The 24,156-nt window shown below is 41.6% G+C and overlaps 1 protein-coding gene across 1 annotated transcript in view; it reads left to right on the forward strand.

The window, feature by feature from the left end:
• The window catches only part of gpd2 (glycerol-3-phosphate dehydrogenase 2 (mitochondrial)), a 165,341-nt gene that overhangs the window by 55,793 nt on the left and 85,392 nt on the right, over window positions 1-24,156 (forward strand). Inside the window, exon 3 of the mRNA XM_039757438.1 lies at window positions 16,415-16,586. Coding sequence (XP_039613372.1) covers window positions 16,415-16,586 — 172 coding nt within the window. The remainder of the gene's footprint in view (window positions 1-16,414; window positions 16,587-24,156) is intronic.

Here is a 24,156-nt window from a genome sequence, read left to right on the forward strand (position 1 = left end):
AGTGTTTGGAAGCAACTTTATCTCCCTGTGATGAATGACATTAGTAAGGTTGGTGAAAAGGGACCTTTAGAAGGTCAAAAAGCCATTGTGTGACTTTTTCTCAGGCTACTTTAATTTGGCTGAGGAGATTCTGAAAAGTTTTGTAATGAAGGATGTTGCTTAGATAGTTTTCCCCAGTTGTAAAATAAAAAAAGTAATAATAATTGTAACACTTCCATTTAAAAGAACCAATAAAAAAGTTACAGAGTTCATTTTGTTGGGAGTCCTACAAAATCACTGCATTGGTTATTTAACTGTCCCTGAAGACTGGGGAATATGCTAGACCAATTATTATGGCCAGTTATGTGGTCTGGGTTGTGAGGCAGTACTGCTAACCACTGCGCCGTAGTGCCACAAACAACAACAAAAGATGCAGACTGAACGAATACCACAAACAGAATGCAACAAATGGCCACAAACTAGCAATAAGTAAATAAAATATAGATGATTGCACTGACAGAGCTCCAGTCTTGGGGCACACTTTGACCCTGCCACGAAGTGTGAGATTGGGAGACTGCTTCAGGTTCAGTGGGAAAACGTTTTTTGTTTCCCATGTATCTGTGCAAATGCTTTGCACTTTCTTCTAATAGTAAGAAGAAACATTACAACATGTATGTAACGATTTATTTCCGCTACACTTTACTAAGTTTAACTGAAGATTGCAGGACAACCTCAAACTGCCTTTAACCCCTTCCCACAGCACCGGAAGGTGATTTATAATAATAAAAACGATATTATCAAACCCACACAGAGAAATAAATGCAAAAACAAAAAAACTATAATTAATACACTTTTAAAACACCCCACTTCCAATATATACTATGAACACAAAGCATGAAATTATATTTCCAAGACTTTCCCCTCCGTCCTTTTGATTTAGTGTTTTTCTTGTTTTACTATTTCTCCATAGTCCAGTTCATCAGGCATGCCAGTCCCAGAATAAAAAGATTTACCACTCACACTGTTTTCGATCCTTTTCCTGGTATCCTCAGTGTATCCGGAAACTTCGAGGTGGCCACCCCAGACTGCAGTTGACTTGTGGTGCTCCCTGAAAACAAATCTTTGTCCTGGACTTAGAATGGTCATGTCCTTTCCTCCTTCGCCATAAAACTCGGGCTGTCTTTTCTTTCTCTTCCTCCTACCTTTTCCCGCCTCTATTTAAATAGTGCGTCTGTTTCTATGGCACTCCCGGAAATTGTAAATAACAGCCCTGCACCTCCCAAAAGGTCTTCTCTATCTAACCCGCCTATCTTATCTTCCGTATATATATATATATTTTTTTTTTTTGACAACGGGATTTTACATAGAGAAAAGAAGAAAAAAAATATATACTTTTTTATGTGGCAATGCTACATGTAAATAGTAATAAATATTTTGTTTTTATTATTTTACAGAATGTCCTGAGTTTACTGATCAGGGGACAGGAGGGGGAAGATCCTTCAAGTCTTTTTTTTGGATTACAGCTGCACACATGGACTTATTTGCATTCATAGTTAGCAATGCTGCGCTGCTAGCTTACAAGTATCAGTTTTATATATCCGGTGGCAGTACTCATAATGCTCTCATTATGGTCAGCTGATACACCCCGATAATACTCCATATTTTAAATTTTTTTTAAATGCATCCAGGTTGGAAATCCTGCAGTGTTTCTCAACCTTTGTGGCTTCGGCACCTTTTTAAGTTCACTGCCCACCCACATACAACAATCGAAATTCAGGGTGGAAGTTGAAATAAGTACGAGTGGAAGAGAGGGGTTTCCCCTCGGTGAAACAAGTATTGTTAGAGATGGGGAAAATATTGCGTAGCAATATCAAGTGCTTTGGGGGACTTGGAGAGGGGGTGGGTGTTTTCAGCACATCTTAGTAGTTGAAATTGCTTTTTTCCTTTTTTCTTGTATGGTTGCAATTTAGTGAGAATCGTATAGTAGGCATGTGTGAAAGTACTACCCATGACTGATTTCACATTGGCTTTGCAAAGCATCATGGGGCAAGTGGAAAAAAAAATGTTTGCCTAAGCCAGAATTTCTAAGAAAGTATTTATTGAACAAGGTCATTGGCAAATCAGCATAATTTTTGTGAAAAACTCTTTGGCAGATTTCATCAATCAATGCTATCTGGAACTTCTAATCTAATTCAGTGGTTCTCAAAGTGGAGGCTGCAAGGAAAATTCTAGGGTACACCTGAAGTGGCTCCTCTGTAAAATAATATGTAGCACTGATATGTAACGGCACAGATTACTTCAGTAGCACCTCACCCTTTAACAGTTTTATTTTGCCAGCTTGTATGTAATGGTATTATGTTCATTATAGACATTAGTAGACCAAGGAAACAAAAAATGCATAACTTATCTTGTAATGTATGCATGGTCTTTTTCTTACTCATCAGTAAACTTCTTTGCAGGATGTAACATTGTCCACAAAATATAGCCAGCTGTTCATATACGCTGCCTTTCCCCGTATTACAACAGTAGAAAAGTGTTAATGAGAGCAGGCCATTCAGTCAATAAAGGTCATCAGTCCTATTCACCTATTAACAGTGAGTCAAATTTTTAAAGTCCCTGAAGTAAAATCCTCTACCGCATAATTTGGCAGTAAATGCATGTGTCAAAGGTTCTTTTTGTGAAGAAAAACATTGTAATGTTTGTGTGAAATCTCTGCTCTTAACAAGTGTTCATCTGTTTTCATATGTCTTTGTTAAAGATCTTAATTTAAAGTAATAACTGGGATCCACTGTAATAATTCCATTCATATTTAAAAAAAGAATAAGTCACCTCTTAGTCCTAATTTGCTTAAACTTAAAAGACTCAACTCCAGTTTTTCTTCATAGCTCACATCTTATGGTAATGGAGGCTTTTCTCTGAATCTTTTCTAGCATTGCTTTGTCTTTGTATTATGGAGATCAAAACTATACACAGCACTTCAGTTGAGGCCAGGTTTGCACTCATGTACCTACTGTTCCTTGAGTTGACACTTATTTTAGTTTAACAAATAGCTTCTCAAATCTGGTCCAGCCAGATTTTCCGTAAACACTGGGACAAAACTTTGTCTTCAGTAATATAGATTATAACATGCTTCTCTTTGTCTGTGTCTACAAGAAGCCCATTGTTTGGTGATGATTTTAGGCACTAGGCAGGGTAAGAAAGCATGATGTATATATGGTTCCATGTTAGGTGAAAGCCCCAGAAAGCTTGATTTTTTCCATAATCATGAGCATTGTGGACATGAGATGTCACTATTGTAAAGTGGACCATCTTGGCCTAAGCTTGCATTGTTATTCATTGCAGGCTCACTGTAGTGGAGTTTAGCAGTTGGAAATATGGGACTGATATTTTTCACTCTAGAAGAAATTTGTTTTCCATGTACACAGAAATACTAGCTCCATCCAGGTTTGGATCTGGCTTTACCACCACTGCTGCCAGCTTCTTCTTCTTCTTTCTGCTACTCCTGTTAGGGGTTGCCACAGTGGAACATCTTCTTCCATAACATTCTGTCCTCAGCATCTTGTTCTGTTGCACCATCCATAAACCTTTTCTTAGGCCTTCCTCTTTTCCTCTTGTCTGGCAGCTATATCCTTCTCCCAATATACTCAGCATCCCTCCTCTGCACTTGTCCAAACCTGCGGAACCTCGCCTCTCTGACTTGTCTCCCAAACCTCCAACTTGAGCTGATCCTCTAAAGTACTTATTTCTAATCCTGTCCATCCTTGTCACACGCAATGCAAATCTTAGCATCTTTAAATCTGCTACCTCTGGCTCTGTCTCCTGCTTTCTGATCAGTGCCACCGTCTTCAACCCATATAACATAGCTGGTCTCACTACCGTCCTGTAGACCTTCCCTTTCACTCTTGCTGATATCCGTCTGTCACAAATCACGCCTGAAACTCTTCTCCACCCATTCCACCCTGCTTGCACTCTCTTTTTCACCTCTCTTCCACAATCCCCATTACTCTGTACTGTTGATCCCATCCATCCATTCATCCATCCTCTTCCATTTATCTGGGGTCAGGTCTCAGGGGCAGCAGCTTAAGCAGAGAGGCCCAGACTTCCCTCTCCCCGGCTACTTCTTCCAGCTCTTCCGGAAGAATCCCAAGGCATTCCCAGGCCAGCTGGGAGACATAGTCTGTCCAGCGTGTCCTGGGTCTTCCCCGGCGCCTCCTCCCGGTTGGACGTGCCTGGAACACCTCACCAGGGAGGCGTCCAGGAGGTATCCTGAACAGATGCCCGAGCCTCCTCATCTGACTCCTCTCGATGCAGAGGAGTAGCGGCTCTACTCTGAGCCCGTCCCGGATGACTGAGCTTCTCACCCTATCTTTAAGGGAAAGCCCAGACACCCTGCGGAGGAAACTCATTTCAGCCGCTTGTATTCGCGATCTCGTTCTTTCGGTCACTACCCATAGCTCATGACCATAGGTGAGGGTAGGAACGTAGATCGACTAGTAAATTGAGAGCTTTGCCTTACGGCTCAGCTCTTTTTTCACCACGACAGACCGATGCAGGGCCCGCATCACTGCGGATGCCGCACCGATCCGCCTGACGATCTCACGGTTCATTCTTCCCTCACTCGTGAACAAGACCCTGAGATACTTGAACTCCTCCACTTGGGGCAGGATCTCTCTCCCAACCCTGAGAGGGCACTTCACCCTTTTTCGGCTGAGGACCATGGTCTCGGATTTGGAGATGCTGATTCTCATCCCAGCCGCTTCACACTCAGATGCGAATCGTTCCAGTGAGAGCTGAAGATCACGGCCTGATGAAGCAAACAGGACAACATCATCTGCCAAAAGCAGTGACCCAATCCTGAGTCCACCAAACCGGACCCCTTCAACACCCTGGCTGCGCCTAGAAATTCTGTCCATAAAAGTTATGAACAGAATCGGTGACAAAGGGCAGCCCTGGCGGAGTCCAACTCTCACTGGAAACGGGCTTGACTTACTGCTGCCAATGCGGACCAAGCTCTGACACCGGTTGTACAGGGACCGAACAGCTCTTATCAGGGGTCCGGTACCCCATACTCCCGAGTACCCCCACAGGATTCCCCGAGGGACACGATCGAATGCCTTTTTCAAGTCCACAAAACACATGTAGACTGGTTGGGCAAACTCCCAGGATTCTGCTAAGGGTGTAGAGCTGGTCCACTGTTCCTCAACCAGGATGAAAACTACACTTTTCCTCCTGAATCCGAGGTTCGACTATCCGACGGACCCTCCTCTCCAGAACCCCCGTATAGACTTTTCCAGGGAGGCTGAGGAGTGTGATCCCTCTGTAGTTGGAACACACCCTCCAGTCCCCTTTTTTAAAGAGGTGGACCACCACCCCGGTCTGCCAATCCAGAGGCACTGTCCCCGATGTCCATGTGATGTTGCAGAGACGTGTCAACCAAGACAGTCCTACAACATCCAGAGCCTTGAGGAACTCCGGGCGTATCTCATCCACACCCGGGGCCCTGCCACCAAGGAGTCCCAGAGATGGGAGAGCCCACCTCAGAGTCCCCAGGCTCTGCTTCCTCATTGGAAGGCATGTTAGTGGGATTGAGGAGGTCTTCGAAGTACTCACCCCACTGACCCATTAACGCGTCCCGAGTCGAGGTCAGCAGCGCACCATCCCCACCATATACGGTGTTGACACTGCACTGTTTCCCCCTCCTGAGATGCTGGACGGTGGACCAGAATCTCCTTGAAGCCGTCCGAAAGTCGTTCTCCATGGCCTCTATAAACTCCTTTTTTGCCTCAGCAACCACCGAAGCCGCATTCCGCTTGGCCTACTGGTACCTATCAGCTGCCTCCAGAGACCCACAGGACAAAAAGGTCCTATAGGACTCCTTCTTCAGCTTGACGGCATCCCTCACGCGGTGTCCACCAACGCGTTCGGGATTGCCGCCACGACAGGCACCGACCACCTTACGGCCACAGCTCCGGTCAGCCGCCCAATTGTGGCACGGAACATGGCCCATTCGGACTCAATGTCCCCCACCTCCCTCGGGACTTGGTCGAAGTTCTGCCGAAGGTGGGAATTCCCAGCAGACCCACACAACACGTTTGGGCCTGCCAGGCCTGACCGCCATCTTCCCCCACTATCGAAGCCAACTCACCACCAGGTGGTGATCAGTTGACAGCACCGCCCCTCTCTTCACCCGAGTGTCCAAGACATGTGGCCGCAAGTCCGACAACACGACCACAAAGTCGATCATCGAACTGAGGCCTAGGGTGTCCTGGTGCCAAGTGCACATATGAACACCCTTATGCTTAAACATGGTGTTTGTTAAGGACAATCCGTGGCGAGCACAGAAGTCCAATAACAAAACACTGCTTGGGTTCAGATTGGGGCATTCCTCCCAATCACACCCTTCCAAGTATCACTGTCATTGCCGTACGTGAGCATTGAAGTCTCCCAGAAGAACGAGGGAGTCCTCAGAAGCACCCCCTCCATAGACTCCAAAAAGGGTGGATACTCCAAACTGCTCTTTGGCTCATACGCACAAACAACAGTCAGGACCCTTCCCCCCACCCAAAGGCGGAGGGAGGACACCCTCTTGTCCACAGGGGTAAACCCCAATGCACAGGCTTCAAGTCGGGGGGCAATAAGTATGCCCACAGCTGTTTGGCACCTCTCACTGGGGGCAACTCCAGAGTGGTAGAGAATCCAACCCCTCTCAAGGAGATTGGTTCCAGAGTCCAAGTTGAGGTGAGTCTGACTATATCTAGCCAGAACCTCTCGACCTCGCACACTAGCTCAGGCTCCTTCCCCTTCAGAGAGGTGACATTCCACGTCCCAAGAGCCAGTTTCTGTAGCAGAGGATCAGACCCCCAAGGTCCCCGCCTTCAGCCAACACCCAACTCACACTGCACCTGACCTCCTTGGCCCTTCTCATAGGTGGTGAGCCCATGAGAAGGAGGATCCACGTTACTTCTTCGGGCTGTGCCTGGCCGAGCGCCATGAGTGCAGGCCCATCCACCAGGCCATCGAGCCCCACCTGCAGGCTTGGCTCCAGAGGGGGGCCCCAGTGACCCGCGTCCGGGCAAGGGAAGACGTTGTCCAAAGTTTTTGCTCATCATTGGAGGTTTGTTGAACCACTCTTTGTCCATCTTTCACCTAGGACCAGTTTGCCTTGGGTGGCCCTACCAGGGGCATAAAGCCCCGGACAACTTAGCTCCTAGGATCACTGGGACACGCAAACCCCTCCACCACGATAAGGTGACGGTTCAAGGAGGGGACTGTTGATCCCAAGTATTTAAACTCATCCACCTTCACCAACTCTACTCCTTGCATCCTCACCATTCCACTGACCTCCCTCTCATTTACACACATGTATTCTGTCTTGTTCCTACTGAATTTAATTCCTCTCCTCCTATAGAGCATATCTCCACCTCTCCAGGGTCTCCTCAACCTGCTCCCTACTATTGCTACAGATCATAATGTCATCAGCAAACATCATAGTCCACGAAGACTCCTATCTAATCTCGTCTGTCAACCTGTCCATCCATCCATCCATTTTCTAACCCGCTGAATCCGAATACAGGGTCACAGGGGTCTGCTGGAGCCAATCCCAGCCAACACAGGGCACAAGGCAGGAACCAATCCTGGGCAGGGTGCCAACCCACCGCAGGACACACACAAACACACCCACACACCAAGCACACACTAGGACCAATCTAGAATCACCAATCCACCTAACCTGCATGTCTTTGGATTGTGGGAGGAAATCGGGCCCGGAGGAAACCCACGCAGACACGGGAGAACATGCAAACTCCATGCAGGGAGGACCCGGGAAGCGAACCCAGGTCTCCTAACTGCGAGGCAGCAGTGCTACCACTGCGCCACCGTGCCGCCCTGTCAACCTGTCCATCACCATTGAAAATAAGAATGGGCTCAGAGCCGATCCCTGATGTAATCCCACCTCCACCTTGAATGCATCTGTCACTCCTACCGCAGACCTTATCACTGTCACACTTCCCCTGTACATATCCTGTACAACTCTTACATACTTCTCTACCACTCCCGACTTCTTCATACAATATCACAGCTCCTCTTGAGGCACCCTGTCATATGCTTTCTCCAGATCCACAAAAATGAAATGCAACTCCTTCTGGCCTTCTCTATACTTCTCCATCAGCACCCTCAGAGCAAACATTGCATCTGTGGTGCTCTTTCCTGGCATGAAACCATACTGCTGTTCACTAACCATCACCTCACTTCTTAACCTAGCTTCCACTACTCCTTCCCATAACTTCATGCTGTGGCTCATCAATTTTATCCCCCTGTAGTTATTACAATCCTGCATATCCCCCTTATTCTTAAATATCGGCACCGGTACACTTCTTTTCCACTCCTCAGGCATCCTCTCACTTTCCAAGATTCCATTAAACAATCTGGTTAAAAACTCTACTGCCATCTGTCTTAAACACCTCCATGCTTCCACAGGTATGTCATCTAGACCAACGGCCTTTCCATTTTTCATCCTCTTCATAGCTGTCCTTACTTCCTCCTTGCTAATTTGTTGCACTTCCTGATACACTAACTCCACATCCTCCAACCTCCTCTCTCTCTCTCGTTCTCTTCATTCATCAGCCTCTCAAAGTACTCTTTCCATCTGTTCAATACACCCTCCTCACTTGTGAGTATGTTTCCTTCTTTATCCTTTATCAACCTAACCTGCTGCACATCTTTCCCAGCTCGGTCCCTCTGTCTAGCCAAACTCTGTCCTTTTCTCCCTCCTTAGTGTCCAACCTCTAATACAAATCATCATATGCTTTTCCTTTAGCGTTGCCACCTCTCTCTTCACCTTGCACCTTCTCTCCTTGTACTCTTGTCTACTTTCTGCATCTGTCTCACAATCCCACCTTTTCTTTGCCATCCTTTTCCTCTGTGTTCTCTCCTGTACTTCCCTATTCCACCACAAGGTTTCCTTTTCCCTCCTTCCTCTGTCCAGATGTCACGCCAAGCACCCTTCTTGCTGTCACCCTTACTACATCTGCTGTAGTTGCCCAACTGTCTGGTAACTCTTCCCTGCCACCCAGTGCCTGTCTCACTTTCTCCCTAAACTCAACCTTGCAGTCTTCCTTTTCCAACTTCCACCATTTGATCCTTGGCTCTGCCCTCACTCTCTTTCTCTTCTTGCTCTCCTACGTCATCCTACAGACCACCATCCTATGCTGCTTAACTACACTTTCCCCTGCCCCCACTTTGTAGTCTTCAAACTCCTTCAGGATGACTCTACTACATAGGATGTAATCTACCTGTGTGCATCTTCCTCCACTCTTGTACATAACCCCATGTTCCTCCCTATTCTTAAAATACATATTCACCACAGCCATGTCCATCCTTTTGACAAAATCCACTAACATCTGACCTTCTTCATTCCTCTCCTTGACACCATACCTACCCATCACCTCCTCGTCTCCTCTGCTCCCTTCACCAAAATGTTCATTGAAATCCGCTCCAATCAACCCTTTTTGTCCCTTGGGTGCACTGTTCATCACTTCATTCAACTCACTCCAAAAATCTTCTTTCTCATCCATTACACACCCAACCTGCGGAGCATATGCATTAACAACATTCATCGTCACACCTCCAATTTCCAGCTTTATAATCATTACTCTGTCTGACACTCTTTTTACCTCCACAACACTCTTGACATACTGTTCCTTCAGAACAACCCCTACCCCATTTCTCCTATCCACACCATGATAGAACAGTTTGAATCCACCTCCAATCCACCTGGCCTTAATCCCCTTCCATTTAGTCTCTTGCACGCACAATATATCAACCTTCCTTCTCTCCTCATATCTGCTAACACTTTCCCCTTACCAGTCATACTGCCAACATTCAAAGTTCCTACTTTCAGTTCCACTTTCTTTACTTTCCTCCTGCCTCCAGACACATCTCCCCCCTCTTCTTCTTCGGCCAACAGTAGCCCAAATTCCCCCAGCAGCCTCTTGGCTAACAATACTGATGGTGGTCATTGTTTACTGCTGCCATGGTTGTCTTCAAACGACATGACCTTAAATTGTATTATGCTGGTTTGAAGATATTACTGTGTTATATTTCCATGTACATATCATTATTATTGATTGTATATTTGGTTGACATTTGTATCTAAGGCAACTTATAAGAGCAAGGTATAGGATTTTGCAATTGGAGCACATACAGGTTAAACAACTTGCTGAGGGCCACAGTGAGTTGAAACCAGGAATTGAAATGGCATCCTTGTGATTTAAAGCCTAGTGCCATTGTCATTACACCAAAGTTTCTTACAGGATTTCTATGAAAATGTATTTTTTACTTTTAACTGTGGCTATTTTTGATTGTCTATTTATTAAGTTGCTTGAATTCTTTAAATATTCTGATATATTTTACAACTGAAGCTGTTCTGGATAAAATACATAAAATACAAAGGTTTAAAAAACATGCAAAATGCACAAAAATCATGGAGCCTGTGCTATGCAGCATGGAAAATAATAGATTTTTGTAATTAACAAATTGGTGAAAAAAGCGCAATAAAATAAATAAATCACTTTAAAGACACATAGCTGAGGCTGCAATAAGCTTCAGTTTTTGTTAGCCTACAAAGTACAGTATATTAAAAAAAATCTTGGGTTGAGACATGATCTTCTCGGAAAGACACTTTGATGTCCTGCAAGACTAGAGTTTACAACCTTTGGAATCAAGACCCGTGAGATGGTAACTTTTACACGTCACACCCTACTTACAAACAATTTAAAACAAGATCACGGATATCTAACCACTCAGTTATTGGAATTCTTTTGGCAGACACACTTCAAAAATTTTATATGTTCTAGATGGCACGTCAACGACTAAGCAAAGAAGAAAGAGCAGCTATGTGCAAATTCTGAAAATAAGGAAAGCAATAATCAGCCTGGACCAAGTGGAATTGAAAACCTCGTAGGTCCAAATGGGGTCAGAAATAAACAACTTCATAAAGACGTTCAAAAACGTTGGTGTGATACACATGCAAAGCAGGTTAGAGAATATGAAAACAGTGGAATTCGAAATGCTCAAAAAAACTGTTGCCGCGATACACATGCAGAGCAAGTTACAGATTATAAAAGTAGTAAAATTCGAAAGTATCAAAAAAAAACAAAAGTAATGACCGCATTAGCACAAACGAATGGAAATTTTTACTCGTTAAAATAACGGAACAGGAAAAAAAAGTATGTAGATATTGTAAGACTTTAAAGTTTAAGTCACAGATTTGTAGATCGTCTAATTTGTGTCGCCATCAGGGAAAAGTAGTGTTGTCTGTTCAAGAGGCGTATCCACTAGAATTAAAAGATTTGTTGTTTGGTGAAAGGGAAATCCACAAACACTACAGGCAAAATATTCGAGTCTACAATAATCTTTTCGTGTTCGCATCATTCAATGCTCAAAACGTAGATTTACACAATAATGAACCATACACTATGAGAATCTGAGGTCCCGAAAACAATTAAAGCTACAACAAGTTTAATTTCGAAGAAACCACAATTTGGTCAGGTGTATATTTATGAACACGGAGAAGTGATGAAACATAGAATCGAAAGAGTATGTAACAATTCCCATGAAAATAACAATCTCTTTAAATTGTACATCCGGATAACCAAACATGGGGGTGGGCGAGCAAAGCTCCCTAGTGTGTGTCTATGTATATGTATATACTAGCAAAATACCCGCGCTTCGCCGGGGCGAAATACTGCCTTAAAATTTTTATTAAGAAAATTAAACCTTTTTAAACTGAGGGAAAATATACCAACAATTATTTGTTAAGGATCTCTTTGTATACCACATTGTCAGTTCGGCCCTCCGGTTGTAATATGACCAAGCTGTGCGCTGAGCTTACTCTTGAGCATGCAACGTACAGTTGGCCATGTGAAAAGTAATCTTGTCTCAAATATCACAGCTTGGATTTCTGCTGTCATAATCGGTTTGAGTTTCATGGTTTGTTTCAATTACGACAGTATTTGCAGGACTTGTGTTGAAGTGACATTCGGCATCTGTCAAGTGTTGTAAGCATACAACCAGTTTCATCGATAACTTCACATTTAGCTTTTGAGAGTTTAGACATTCATAAACATCAAAGTGTCCGCTACTGAAATTGTCACCTGTGAATCTAAGATGTTTAAGAAGCATTGGCGGTTGTCCAAAGGTGTAAAATATTTGGCCATTTCGGTACACTTGAAAGCGACAACCGAACAATTCAGCGGCAGCTATCAACTCACATGCAGAACCATAGGTGAAGGGCTTAAGCATTTCACTCTTATAGTGCTACTGTGTAGTATAATTATATCCTGTACCGTCATCAGTCCACACCTTGTACCTATCTCAGTCATTCAGTACATAAGACACAATGTTCCTCCGGATATCAAGAGTGAGCCTGATATGGCCGTGTAATATGTAACAAAGAGAATGGAAAAGGCAGGTGCCATCTCCAGGCATGGAAACCACTCGGTAAGTGACAGTTCTTTGATCGATGGTGATCACCTCGATAGACATGTTAATGGGGGTACAGTTGGAACGATAAAGGAAATGGGTACCCGAACAATGTAAAGGAAGTCTAAAATACCTACACAATAATTATAATCGTAATAAATGAACAATAAAACAGTCGAGAAACCGTGGAGTAAATAAAAAGGCTGTAGTTATCAGCAGGGAGATGTGAATCCCGTGGTGAAGCAAGGAAGGGAATGTAGAGACCGGAGCAATGGACAGCTTTATATAGGCAGGCAGCCAACAACGTCGGAGGCGTTGGGATGGGGGACCCAACGCTGCCTCACACGGTGACCAAGCTGCAGGCTATGGCCGTATATATGTACGTAAGTAGGATTCAGTTAGCGTTAAGAACCCGCGTACCAAATTTCTTGAAGATGGACCCATAAGTAACAAAGACTGTTGGAAAGTTCATATGGTGACCGACAGTGGCGTCATACCACCGAAATAAGTACGTACATTGGTTTTCGGTTAGCGCAGGGAAGCCGCCTACCAAATTTTGTGAAGATGGGGCCATTAATAAGAAAGTTCAACATGGCGGATATTGTTGACCGTTATGACCGTTATGCGTAGAATCTCGAAATGAAACCTGCTTAACTTTTGTAAGTAAGCTGTAAGGAATGAGCCTGCCAAATTTCAGCCTTCTACCTACACGGGAAGTTGGAGAATTAGTGACGTTGGAAAGTTCAATATGGCGGTCGACAGTGGCGTCATACCACCGAAATAAGTACGTACATTGATTTTGGTTAGCGCAGGGAAGCCGCCTTCCAAATTTCGTGAAGATGGGGCCATAATAAGAAAGTTCAAGATGGCGGACGTTGTCGACCGTTATGTGTAGAATTTCGAAAATGAAACCTACTTAACTTTTGTAAGTAAGCTGTAAGGAATGAGCCTGCCAAATTTCAGCCTTCTACCTACACGGGAAGAAGGAGAATTAGTGATGAGTGAGTAAGTGAGTGAGTGAGTCAGTCAGTCAGTGAGGGCTTTGCCTTTTATTAGTATAGATATATCTATATACAGTGGAACCTCGGTTCACGAACGTCCCGGTTCACGTACAACTCGGTTCACGACCAGAAAGCTCTCCAAACTTTTGCCTCGGTTCACAACCACACACTCGGTATACGAACAAGCTAGTTTCCCTTGCCTGTCTGAGCTGAGCTGAGAGAGAAAGAGAGAGAGAGAGCAAGAGCGAGCGAGCACGTGCCTGCTGGGGAGGGGGAGGAGGAGATTGCTGCACTTGTTTGCTGAAAAAGCCAGTTTCCCCTGCCTCCTGAGCTGAGAGAGAGTGAGAGAGCAAGAGCGATCGAGCGAGCACGTGCCTGCTGGGGAGAGGGGGGGCATGGAGGATATTGCTGCACGTGTTTGCCTGCCTATCTGTAGGCTGTAGTGCAAGCGAACCATCCCCCCCACCACAGGCAGCCTGAGAGAGAAAGAGAGCTGCCATGCTTTTCATTTAAGCAAAGCCGCTCCTTGTTCATTGTTTTCAATAAGACGTGCACTCTCTTTGTGCTCTACAGTATTTCGTGTGCTTTTGCAGTTAATTATGGCTTCTAAGCAAGTGGAGAGTGGTCAGAAGTAAGTTTTGAAGAAAATTGAAATCGAAGTAAAGAAAGAAATTACAAGAGGTGGAAAAACTGTTTACCAGTTTACTCATTTACCAATCTGAGAACCCTCATGCTTTCAAGCAGCACAATGTAAACAAAGCCAGATTGCCAGTAATGTGGAGGGTCACAAGAACTTTCTTTTTGGAATGGCTGCATGAGGCTTTCACTCCCACCAGCTAAACAGCTAAAAGCACCAGAAACCCAAGAAATCACAAGAGAGAAAACGCCTGAAGGAAAACACTTCATTCCAGAACTCGTTTCATGGAAGGTTAGTTTTCTTGGTGGTTTGTGTATTACGGATTTTTCAAAAGTTAATTTTTTAGTTCATAATGCGATTTGTTGCTATGTTATTTTTCTCTTTTTTCAAATGTTCGCTTTTTTCCTTGTGCTTAAAACTCATGAAAGTGTTTACAGATGGAGTTTTTCATAGTGCGATTAGGTGCGATGTTACATTTCTCTTTTTTCAAATGTTCGCTTTTTTCCTTGTGCTTAAAACTCATTAAAAAATTGTTTACATGGAGGACTTCATCGAGTGATTTGTTGCAATGTTACTTTTTTGGTTGCTTGTGAGTTGGTTTTAAATGAAGTTCGGATTTGTGCGATGTTTTTTTCTGCTGTGCTTAAAAGTCATTTTAAAAAAGTGCTGCGTGAGCTCGTGCTACAGAGAGATTAGAGAGCGCGAGCAAGCAAGCGCAGAGAGAGAGAGAGAGAGAGAGCACGGGCAGCTGACAGGGAAGGGATGGGGGGGAGGATAGGGGTGTGTGTGTGTGTGTATGTGTGTGTCTGCTCGCGCTACACAGAGAGAGAGCGCGCGTGAGCCGAGGTAGGGAGGGAGGGAGGGACTTTGGTGGTGTGTGTGCTACAGAGTGAGACAGAGAGAGAGCTCGCGTAGCTGATCAGGGAGCCTGGGTGTTTTGTGTCAGTATCATTCAATGTTTTTAAATTAGTTTACTATTACACTGTGGATTCTATGGTGTAATTAACTATATTTGTGCTTAATCTTTACATATTTTTACATATTTACATACAGTTTGTATGGTCTGGAACGGATTAATTGTATTTACATACAATCCTATGAGGGAAAATGCTTCGGTTCACGACCAATTCGGTTTACGACCAAAGTTCTGGAACGAATTATGGTCGTGAACCGACGTTCCACTGTATATAAAAGTCAATGTGTGTATGTATGTTCCAGCATCACGTCCGAACAGCTGGAGTGATTTTCATGAAACTTGGTGCACATGTTCCTCATTGGTCGACTAAAAATACTGTAGGGTAAAATCAGCTGTAACCCACCCCTGTCAAGGTAAGGTGGGGGGTGATCTTGCGGTCTTGTATGCATGTTTTCATCCAGTTGACACACAGAACGACCACCAGAGTGTGAACTGGAGGCAACTGCAGGCATTCTTTATGTTTGAGCACCACTGCTCCCCTGTTGCTTGTGAAATTAAATAGAGTTCTATGCGTGCAAGTGTGTATGTCTGTCCGGCCTGGAAGTGAGACGTAGTGTCGGGGTGAAGGCTCGAACTCCGAGAATACACAAGTGAGGCCAGCATACCGGCAAAAGGAAACCTCCTAAGAAAGACGGTCGCTTAGCTGCTAATGCACAAACGATGTGAGCACTTCGGCAACATGAATCATTCTAGCAGAGAAAGTAGTTCTGATGATTTAAATACTTTCTAGGTTCCCGTGCTTTTAACAGCATGGGCTTACACAGTTAGTATACAGCAGGTGACTGCCAGCATTCTTTATTTTTGAGCAGCACTGTGCCCCTGTTGCTTTTCAAATTAGAGTTCGCCGGTTCCAAGCGTCAATAAGATGATAACATACATACAACACTGCAAGACAAGCACATTAGTGAGTGTTTATCCATCCATCCATCGATTATCCAACCTGCTATATCCTAACTACAGGGTCACGGGGGTCTGGTGGAACCAATCCCAGCCAACACAGGGCACAAGGCAGGAAACAAACCCTGGGCAGGGCGCTAGCCCACCTCAGAAAACCTACGCAGACACGGGGTGAACATGCAAACTCCACGCAGGGAGGACCTGGGAAGCAAACCCAGGTTTATTGTTTGTTAATTTATTTTTATTTTTAAAGTTGTGTTTTTTCTAATTATGTTTTTCTCAAACAATTAAAAAAAGGCTTTATTTTCCTCCCAGGCAATGCTGGGCATTTCAGCTAGTATAATATATGTGTGTGTATGTGTATTTGTTTGTGTATGTGTAATGTGTCTGTGTCTCTGTATTTCATTTGTATATCTTAATTGTGATTTTACATTTGTTGAATAGGCCCAGTTTTCCCTTGTGGAAGCTGCAGAACCAATAAACATACCTTACCAAGATGAACTTCCATCAAGAGAAGCTCAGTTGTCAGCTCTCCGGAACACCCCAGAATTTGATGTACTTATTGTTGGCGGTGGTGCAACAGGGTGTGGCTGTGCCTTGGATGCAGTTACAAGGAGTAAGTATTGTTTATTGTGATATTATTTTTTCTTTTATTTAAAGTGTCCATTTCCTTGTGGGAGATTTAATATGCAATGTGAAACGTAATACTGTGTTTCCTGTTATTGCAAATAACCATAGTCATGTAGTGGTTATTACTATAATATTAATTAAAACATTCAATAAATATTATAATTGTACATACTATATAATAAGAGCTTGTGCTGACATATTTTGTTTCATGGCAGGTTTTTAAATCATAAACTCCTCTATAGTATGCACCTGTAGAGTGATCTGGTCGTAATGAAGATCACGTGTGCTTTTTGAATGAAGCAAAAGGCCAGAGCTCATTGCAACAATAGGCAGGAGAGTTATCATGTTGGCAGGCCTAATACCCATTGTAAAAGAAATGTGTTGACTTTCAGACAGAACTATGATATTGAAATGTAAGCACCCAGTCTCTGACCTTTCAAGTGACAGGTTCATTCCAGCTGAATGAATGTACAGCTTGACTGATGCCTTTAGCTCTGTGAGTGTGGATATTCAGTTTGAGCATTTGGAAAGTGGGAAATACCTACTTAAAAGTTTAGAGCAATTGACCTAAAGCTTCTGAAAAGATAGCATTTAGATGGTTTACCTTTTAGATACCTATGCTGCCCTGCTGTTTCTAATGTAGGATGGTTAAGGATAATTGAAGGAATTAGTGGCTAAATCTGAGATATTTAATTTGTTTCTTGATCCATTTAATCTTTTGCGACTGTTGGTGATCCAGCGTACACTAATATTTTATCAGGTATTATTTTTAAATGTCTTATTTCAGCATCTTCCTTGATGATATCTGTCCATCTTTTGTCAGCCCCCTTCTTTGTCTTTACTTTTTGGTATAAGAATTTTTATCTATGCTCTTATTTCTCCTCCTGCAGAAAGTGTTGCATTCCAAAAATCTTCCAGGCCTGATTTCTTCATTCAGCATTCAACAGCTTCAGGCACAGGGTGGAAATCCATCCTGGACTGCCCCATGATATGCATACATGATACACCTATGCTTAATCACACCAGAGCAATTTAGAGTAGCTGGTAAATGTGACATGAATGTGCTTTAAATATAGGAGAAAAGCACAGGACCTTGTGAAAGAACACAAATATGAAGGTGACACACAGATAGTGACCATGCCCAGTGTTGAGCTCTCTGTACACTTGAACTTGATCAGATCTAAAGCGTATTAATACATTTTATGTCTGCAAACTTTGCAGTGATGAAACTGCACCTCACTTGGTGAAGTCTTGACAAAGAAAACTTTGTGTTATTCTTTCTTATTGAGCTTTTTTGTAGATCATCCGTTTTTTAGATTCTTTATTTCTTCTCATCTGTTACCTTAGCTTTATCACAGAACTGTGAGCATCCATTGCATATGTGACAATATGTAAGATTACTTTCTATAAATAATTTTAATCTGATTTCATTAAGAAATTCTTAAAAGATATTAAAGTTTGTTTATAGACGGCATCCCTACCCATTTTCTATCCTTCAAAATTGTTGCTTTTTTACTGTGCAAAACTAACCAAATTTAACATATTTTGATCTTCTCAATGAGCAGTTTTCTAGATCAGAATACAGTGTATATAAATTCCAATTTTGCCTTCTAATGTTTTCATGAAATGAGATTATGCTGTCAGATGCATGTTTAAATATTTATTGTTCTTAAAAGAACTTTTTGTTTTTAAATTGAAAGTGAAATAAAACATTTCATGTAAATGTACCCTTACTCACAAATATGAGGAAAAAATTTGGTAATTTTTGTTGTGTGTGCTCACTTAATTTGAACTGTGCCAAACTGATTGGTGTTTATCATTTCTAGTACTAAAATGCAACTTGATTTTATATTGATGCTTCCATTTTTTATTACTATGAAATGAAAGTTTTTTGTAAGAATCTGACCCATGAAGAATGTCCACACATTCACCTCCACATGGTCAATTTCCCCTCTTGCCCAAGTGTCGGTTACATAATGTCAAATATCATATGCTTTGGCTTTTTGTCTTGAAATTGTCATTGTTCATAAAGTAACCCTCTCCCTATATTTCAGCCAGCCATGCAGTCCTTTTAAACATCAAATCGGCTAGTTTATCTAGTCCATCCTGAATGCAAGGGAAGTGAATCAGATTAAACATGTCTCAGTAAATGCCAAATTGTATGGCTTTGAAACAAATGGCAGAAGCTAGTAAGTAGTACGTTATTTAGGGCACACCATTAACACCACAGGGAGCTGAAACTACATTGTTGGTGGGCGTTTCACATCTTTTTTTTGCTCTTCATTTTAGCTACTTTGTAGGTTTGAATTTTGCATTTAAATTCTGCATACTCGAAAGTTTTTAACTAGTGTTGACCATATTATTTTTGCATAATGTTATATTATTTTTCTCAATTCACTTGTAAGTTTTAGACTTTAGATTTCTTTTTAAACAGTGAGTGTATGAAGCAGGCCTGAAAAAGAACAATACATGGGCCTGTAGAAATTGGTTTAAATCTGTGGTGTCTGATAAGTGGGTCTTTGATTGCCAGAAATATGTGTCATTCTTTCACTGAAAATTAATTAGAAATAAGTTATTTAGGGTAGTTTTTTTTTTTATTTTCTTTACTGTTATTCTTGCTTTCGGCTTATTTCTCCATTGCCACTTCTCCTCAATTCCTTTTTATTTTATAATTTGTACTATAAAAAGTGTCTTTTTTGGATATTTGGGAGAACTAATATATGACTTAACATTAAGTTAACAGTAAAAGGAAAAGTTATTAAAGATCCATTTTGCACACTCAGGTGATTTCAACTTATGGCTAAACAGTAGGAATTTAGAAGATTTGCATCTAAACTGATGTTTTGTTTTTTTTTTGCTCACTTGTCTAATAGCCAAATTAAGAGCCTCATATAGACCTAGTTAGAAGCACATAATTCGACTGATGCACAGGTTAATATGTAGCCTCGTATTAAATTTCATAGAATATTTAAATAGTACTTTAGCATTAAATCTGCCTCCATTTGATAAGTAATTGCACCACCACAGCAGATACACAAGGTCCCTAGGAAATCTGTCTTCATACGGTAGGAGGCAAATATAAAACATAGAACAGGTTCATAGTCTGTTGAAGGTGAATAAGGCAAGAATAAAGGAAGAGTTCTGCATGATGCACCTCAAAGGCATGTAAGAGAAGGGATAAATAAAAAACAACTTGCATTTATATATTTCTTGTTTATTCAGTGGTGAGCAAGTTACTAATCTAGTTGGGGTGCTTACCTGTTCATTTTTGTTTCTCACACTCCCTAAAAGTTTAGAGCTATGGATTTAAAATTTAATAGTTAATGTGAGCCAGTGCCTGTCTAATAGAGTTATTAAAATATTGTAGTCATCAATGTATTGATTATAATCATTTGTATTTCCCATTGGCTATGTGCAGCTAGTATTTTTGCACAGTTTACACAATATATTTATATATACAAACCGGATTCCAAAAAAGTTGGGACACTAAACAAATTGTGAATAAAAACTGAAGGCAATGATGTGGAGATGGCAAATGTCAATATTTTATTTGTAATAGAACGTAGATGACAGATCAAACGTTTAATCCGAGTAAATGTATCATTTTAAAGGAAAAATATGTTGATTCAAAATTTCATGGTGTCAACAAATCCCAAAAAAGTTGGGACAAGTAGCAATAAGAGGCTGGAAAAAGTAAATTTGAGCATAACGAAGAGCTGGAAGACCTTTTAACACTAATTAGGTCAATTGGCAACATGATTGGGTATAAAAAGAGCTTCTCAGAGTGGCAGTGTCTCTCAGAAGCCCAGATGGGTAGAGGATCACCAATTCCCACAATGTTGCGCAGAAAGATAGTGGAGCAATATCAGAAAGGTGTTACCCAGCGAAAAATTGCAAAGACTTTGCATCTATCATCATCAACTGTGCATAACATCATCCGAAGATTCAGAAAATCTGGAACAATCTCTGTGCGTAAGGGTCAAGGCCGTAAAACCATACTGGATGCCCGTGATCTCCGGGCCCTTAAACGACACTGCACCACAAACAGGAATGCTACTGTAAATGAAATCACAGAATGGGCTCAGGAATACTTCCAGAAACCATTGTCAGTGAACACAATCCACCGTGCCATCCGCCGTTGCCAGCTGAAACTCTACAGTGCAAAGAATAAGCCATTTCTAAGCAAGATCCACAAGCTCAGGCGTTGTCACTGGGCCAGGGATCATTTAAAATGGAGTGTGGCAAAATGGAAGACTGTTCTGTGGTCAGACGAGTCACGATTCGAAATTCTTTTTGGAAATCTGGGACGCCATGTCATCCGGACCAAAGAGGACAAGGACAACCCAAGTTGTTATCAACGCTCAGTTCAGAAGCCTGCATCTCTGATGGTATGGGGTTGCATGAGTGCGTGTGGCATGGGCAGCTTGCATGTCTGGAAAGGCACCATCAATGCAGAAAAATATATTCAGGTTCTAGAACAACATATGCTCCCATCCAGACGTCATCTCTTTCAGGGAAGACCCTGCAAGCGAACTGAAAGGGGGCAAAGCCCCCTAGTGTATATATACTATATATATGGGATTGGCTCCAGCAGACCCCCGTGACCCTGTAGTTAGGATATAGCGGGTTGTATAATGGATGGATGGAGATATATTGTGAACTTTACCCGGGCACAGACAGGCAGACATGTTCTTTTTCCACCACCACACGTTTATTTACAATACTATTTACAATATTTACAAAAGTCAGTGCACACAAACCCCCACAAAGTCCTGGCCACACAATGCCTTCTTCTTTGGGCCGCCTCCACACTCTCTTCTGCTTGCTTTGTCCTTCTTCCCCCCGCCTCCAGCCTCGAATGAAGGTAGGCGGCCCCTTTTATCCACACCTGGATGTGCTCCAGGTGCTCCCCGGCAATTACTCGCCAACACGCCTCAGTGTGGTGGAAGTGCCGGCTATCCTCCCAGAAGCACTCCAGGTGTCCCTGCTTCTCTTCCCCCCAGCACTTCCTGGTGTGGTGGAAATGCTGAGGTCCAGGGCTCTCAAGGCATCAGGGTGCCCCCTGGCGGTGACCACGGGCCCCTACAGGGTTGGGCTTCCAAGCCCTTAACCCGTGGCCCCCAAAACAACCAGCATATGTATTATGAATAAATATTTTTATATATATTTTTATTAGTTAAAATATTTATTCTAAGGACATTTTATTTATTTTGGTATTTTATGGTCACTGAACAATAAGCCTACAGAATTTCATTTTGATAATAAAAAATTGAACACAGTTAATGCCTATGCTCTATACTTTAATTATAAAAATACACTTTAATATAGGCCATAAGACTTGTATTTGTCTGGTTTTAAAGGACATTACTGTAAAAAGTTGTTCCAAGGAGATAAAAAATAAAATCGGAATTGGTTTTAGAATCGGTTGATCAAGTAACATGAAATCGGTGATTGGTAAAAAACTTGATTGGAGCATCCATAGACTGATTTAATTGAATCTTGATGACAATATAGAAAAAGAAAATTAGATGACATGTGTTTTCTTTAATTTGTCAGTATTTGTTGGTAATAAACCTGTAATGATTGGTGTATTCTTAAGCACTGTGTGCACTTTCTTTACCTCAGCTATAACTGTGTGGAGAAATAGGGTGTTCATGAAAATAAACACTGCAAGCAGAACAGTGCCTGAAGCTGTAATCGAACAGAGAATGGCAAGTAAAAAAGGCAGCTGTGGTGATAATGTGGTGAGCTGCATCGAAAATGTGAAGTGGGCACATGCAATACTCCCTGTTCTGTTGGCAAATGCCCATCAGCCAGTGCACTGCTCCAGACAATTCCATTAGCACTTACAAAGTGTAAATAAGAGCATTGAAAATTGCAGCAATTCATCAAAGATAGCAACTACTAGGATCGTTTATTTATTTTTTTTTTTTGTCAACTATTAGGGATAACAATTTTAATGTATCGCTGGATTGCAGTATGTCTTTGAGTCCATCTTTCTATCTAAACTCGAATTGTATTTACACTTATTATATTCACAAAAGTCACTTTTCACCTGCTTATTTTAATCTGGATGCATTTCTAAATAATGTGTTGCCAAACTCTTAGGGAGCAATCTAAATTTGTTCTTTGTACACTTCCCTAAATAAATAATAAAATTCCTGTTTTTACTGTGTTTCACTGTTGCAAACACACATGGCAAATATATTTTAAAGGAAACTCTGCTATTTTCCCTATCATTACCTTTTGCTATATTTGACAATCTAAGGAATGAGATTTGGGCAGCCGAATGGTAGCGGTGTGATGTACTTGGTCAAGTGTTCACCTCATTTTACTGTGTACACCATATATAACAATAAATCTGAGAAATTGATTTCACTACATTTTTTTAAATCTGTGCATAGCCTTGTGTTTTTAAAAAGCCAACACTGTAATCCACCTGCATATTGCCATTAAGTTTGCAATATCAATCAATCATAAGCATTAAGTGCCTTTTGAATTTAAAAAAACACAGAGTAACTAAAAAAAATAACAAAAAAAAACACAAATTACCCAGTGGAGCCAGGAATGAAGTGTGATTTTTTTTTAAATTTTCTATAGCTGATGGAGATGTTGTTTTTCTGAATGTGATATAAAGAGAACAGAATGCTGCTTTTGTGTGAGTAAGAGTAATTAGTAACTTTTGTTTTTTATGTTGGTAGACATTTATTCAAAGCCGCGTATAATGAAGCAGTACTAATTTTAGCCTTTAATGCTAATGGAGAGTCAAGATTATTTTAAGATTTTAACTTTGAATCAATCAATTTTAAACTAAAACCACTTTTGTTGATGATGTTTAATACAGAGTTCTGCTCTGCAGTCTCTTTCACACCAACATCATGAAGGACACCCACCGCCTCTTTTCCCCAAGTGTAGATGCTTTGCACGGTCAATGCTGCTTGTAGTTCTCAAAATTATTTCTTTCACATGTTCATTTCTGTACAGTTTTTAGAACATTCATTTCATTACATGGTGCACATAAATGTGTAAGCTGTAAACGTCATTTCTTTTTGTAACAAGTTAAAGTAAAACAATTAATTGTTAAAACGTTATTGTCTGGCAATTAATATGGCAAAAAAATATGACGCTTGAACATACAAGTGATGAAAAACACAAAAAGAAATACTTCTGTGAACCAGGTAAACAAATAAATATCTTAAACATGTAATAATGATAATAATATATACTTAAAAATTCACATTATTCCTACTGATTAGTTGTTTTACTTCAAAAGAATGAAAATTCTGTTTTACAATGTGACCATCAACAAAAGCCATGTCACTAGGAAAAGCAGGAATTGATCTACTGCAGCAATATTTCACGTTTGGCCAACTGCAAATAGCACATTCACCAGTAAGCAGCTTAAGTGAATGAGTAATATTAGTCTCTGTTAAAAAATAGAAATATTTTATATAGGAAAATACTTAGCTAGTTACATAGTACTTCAGTTAATCAACAGCACTATAATTGAGGTGCATTTTCTTCGGAAACCAGGTGACACCGCTAGTAGTCAAATA

The sequence above is a fragment of the Polypterus senegalus genome, chromosome 6 (genome assembly GCF_016835505.1).
Source record: "Polypterus senegalus isolate Bchr_013 chromosome 6, ASM1683550v1, whole genome shotgun sequence".
Taxonomy (NCBI): Eukaryota; Metazoa; Chordata; class Cladistia; order Polypteriformes; family Polypteridae; genus Polypterus; species Polypterus senegalus.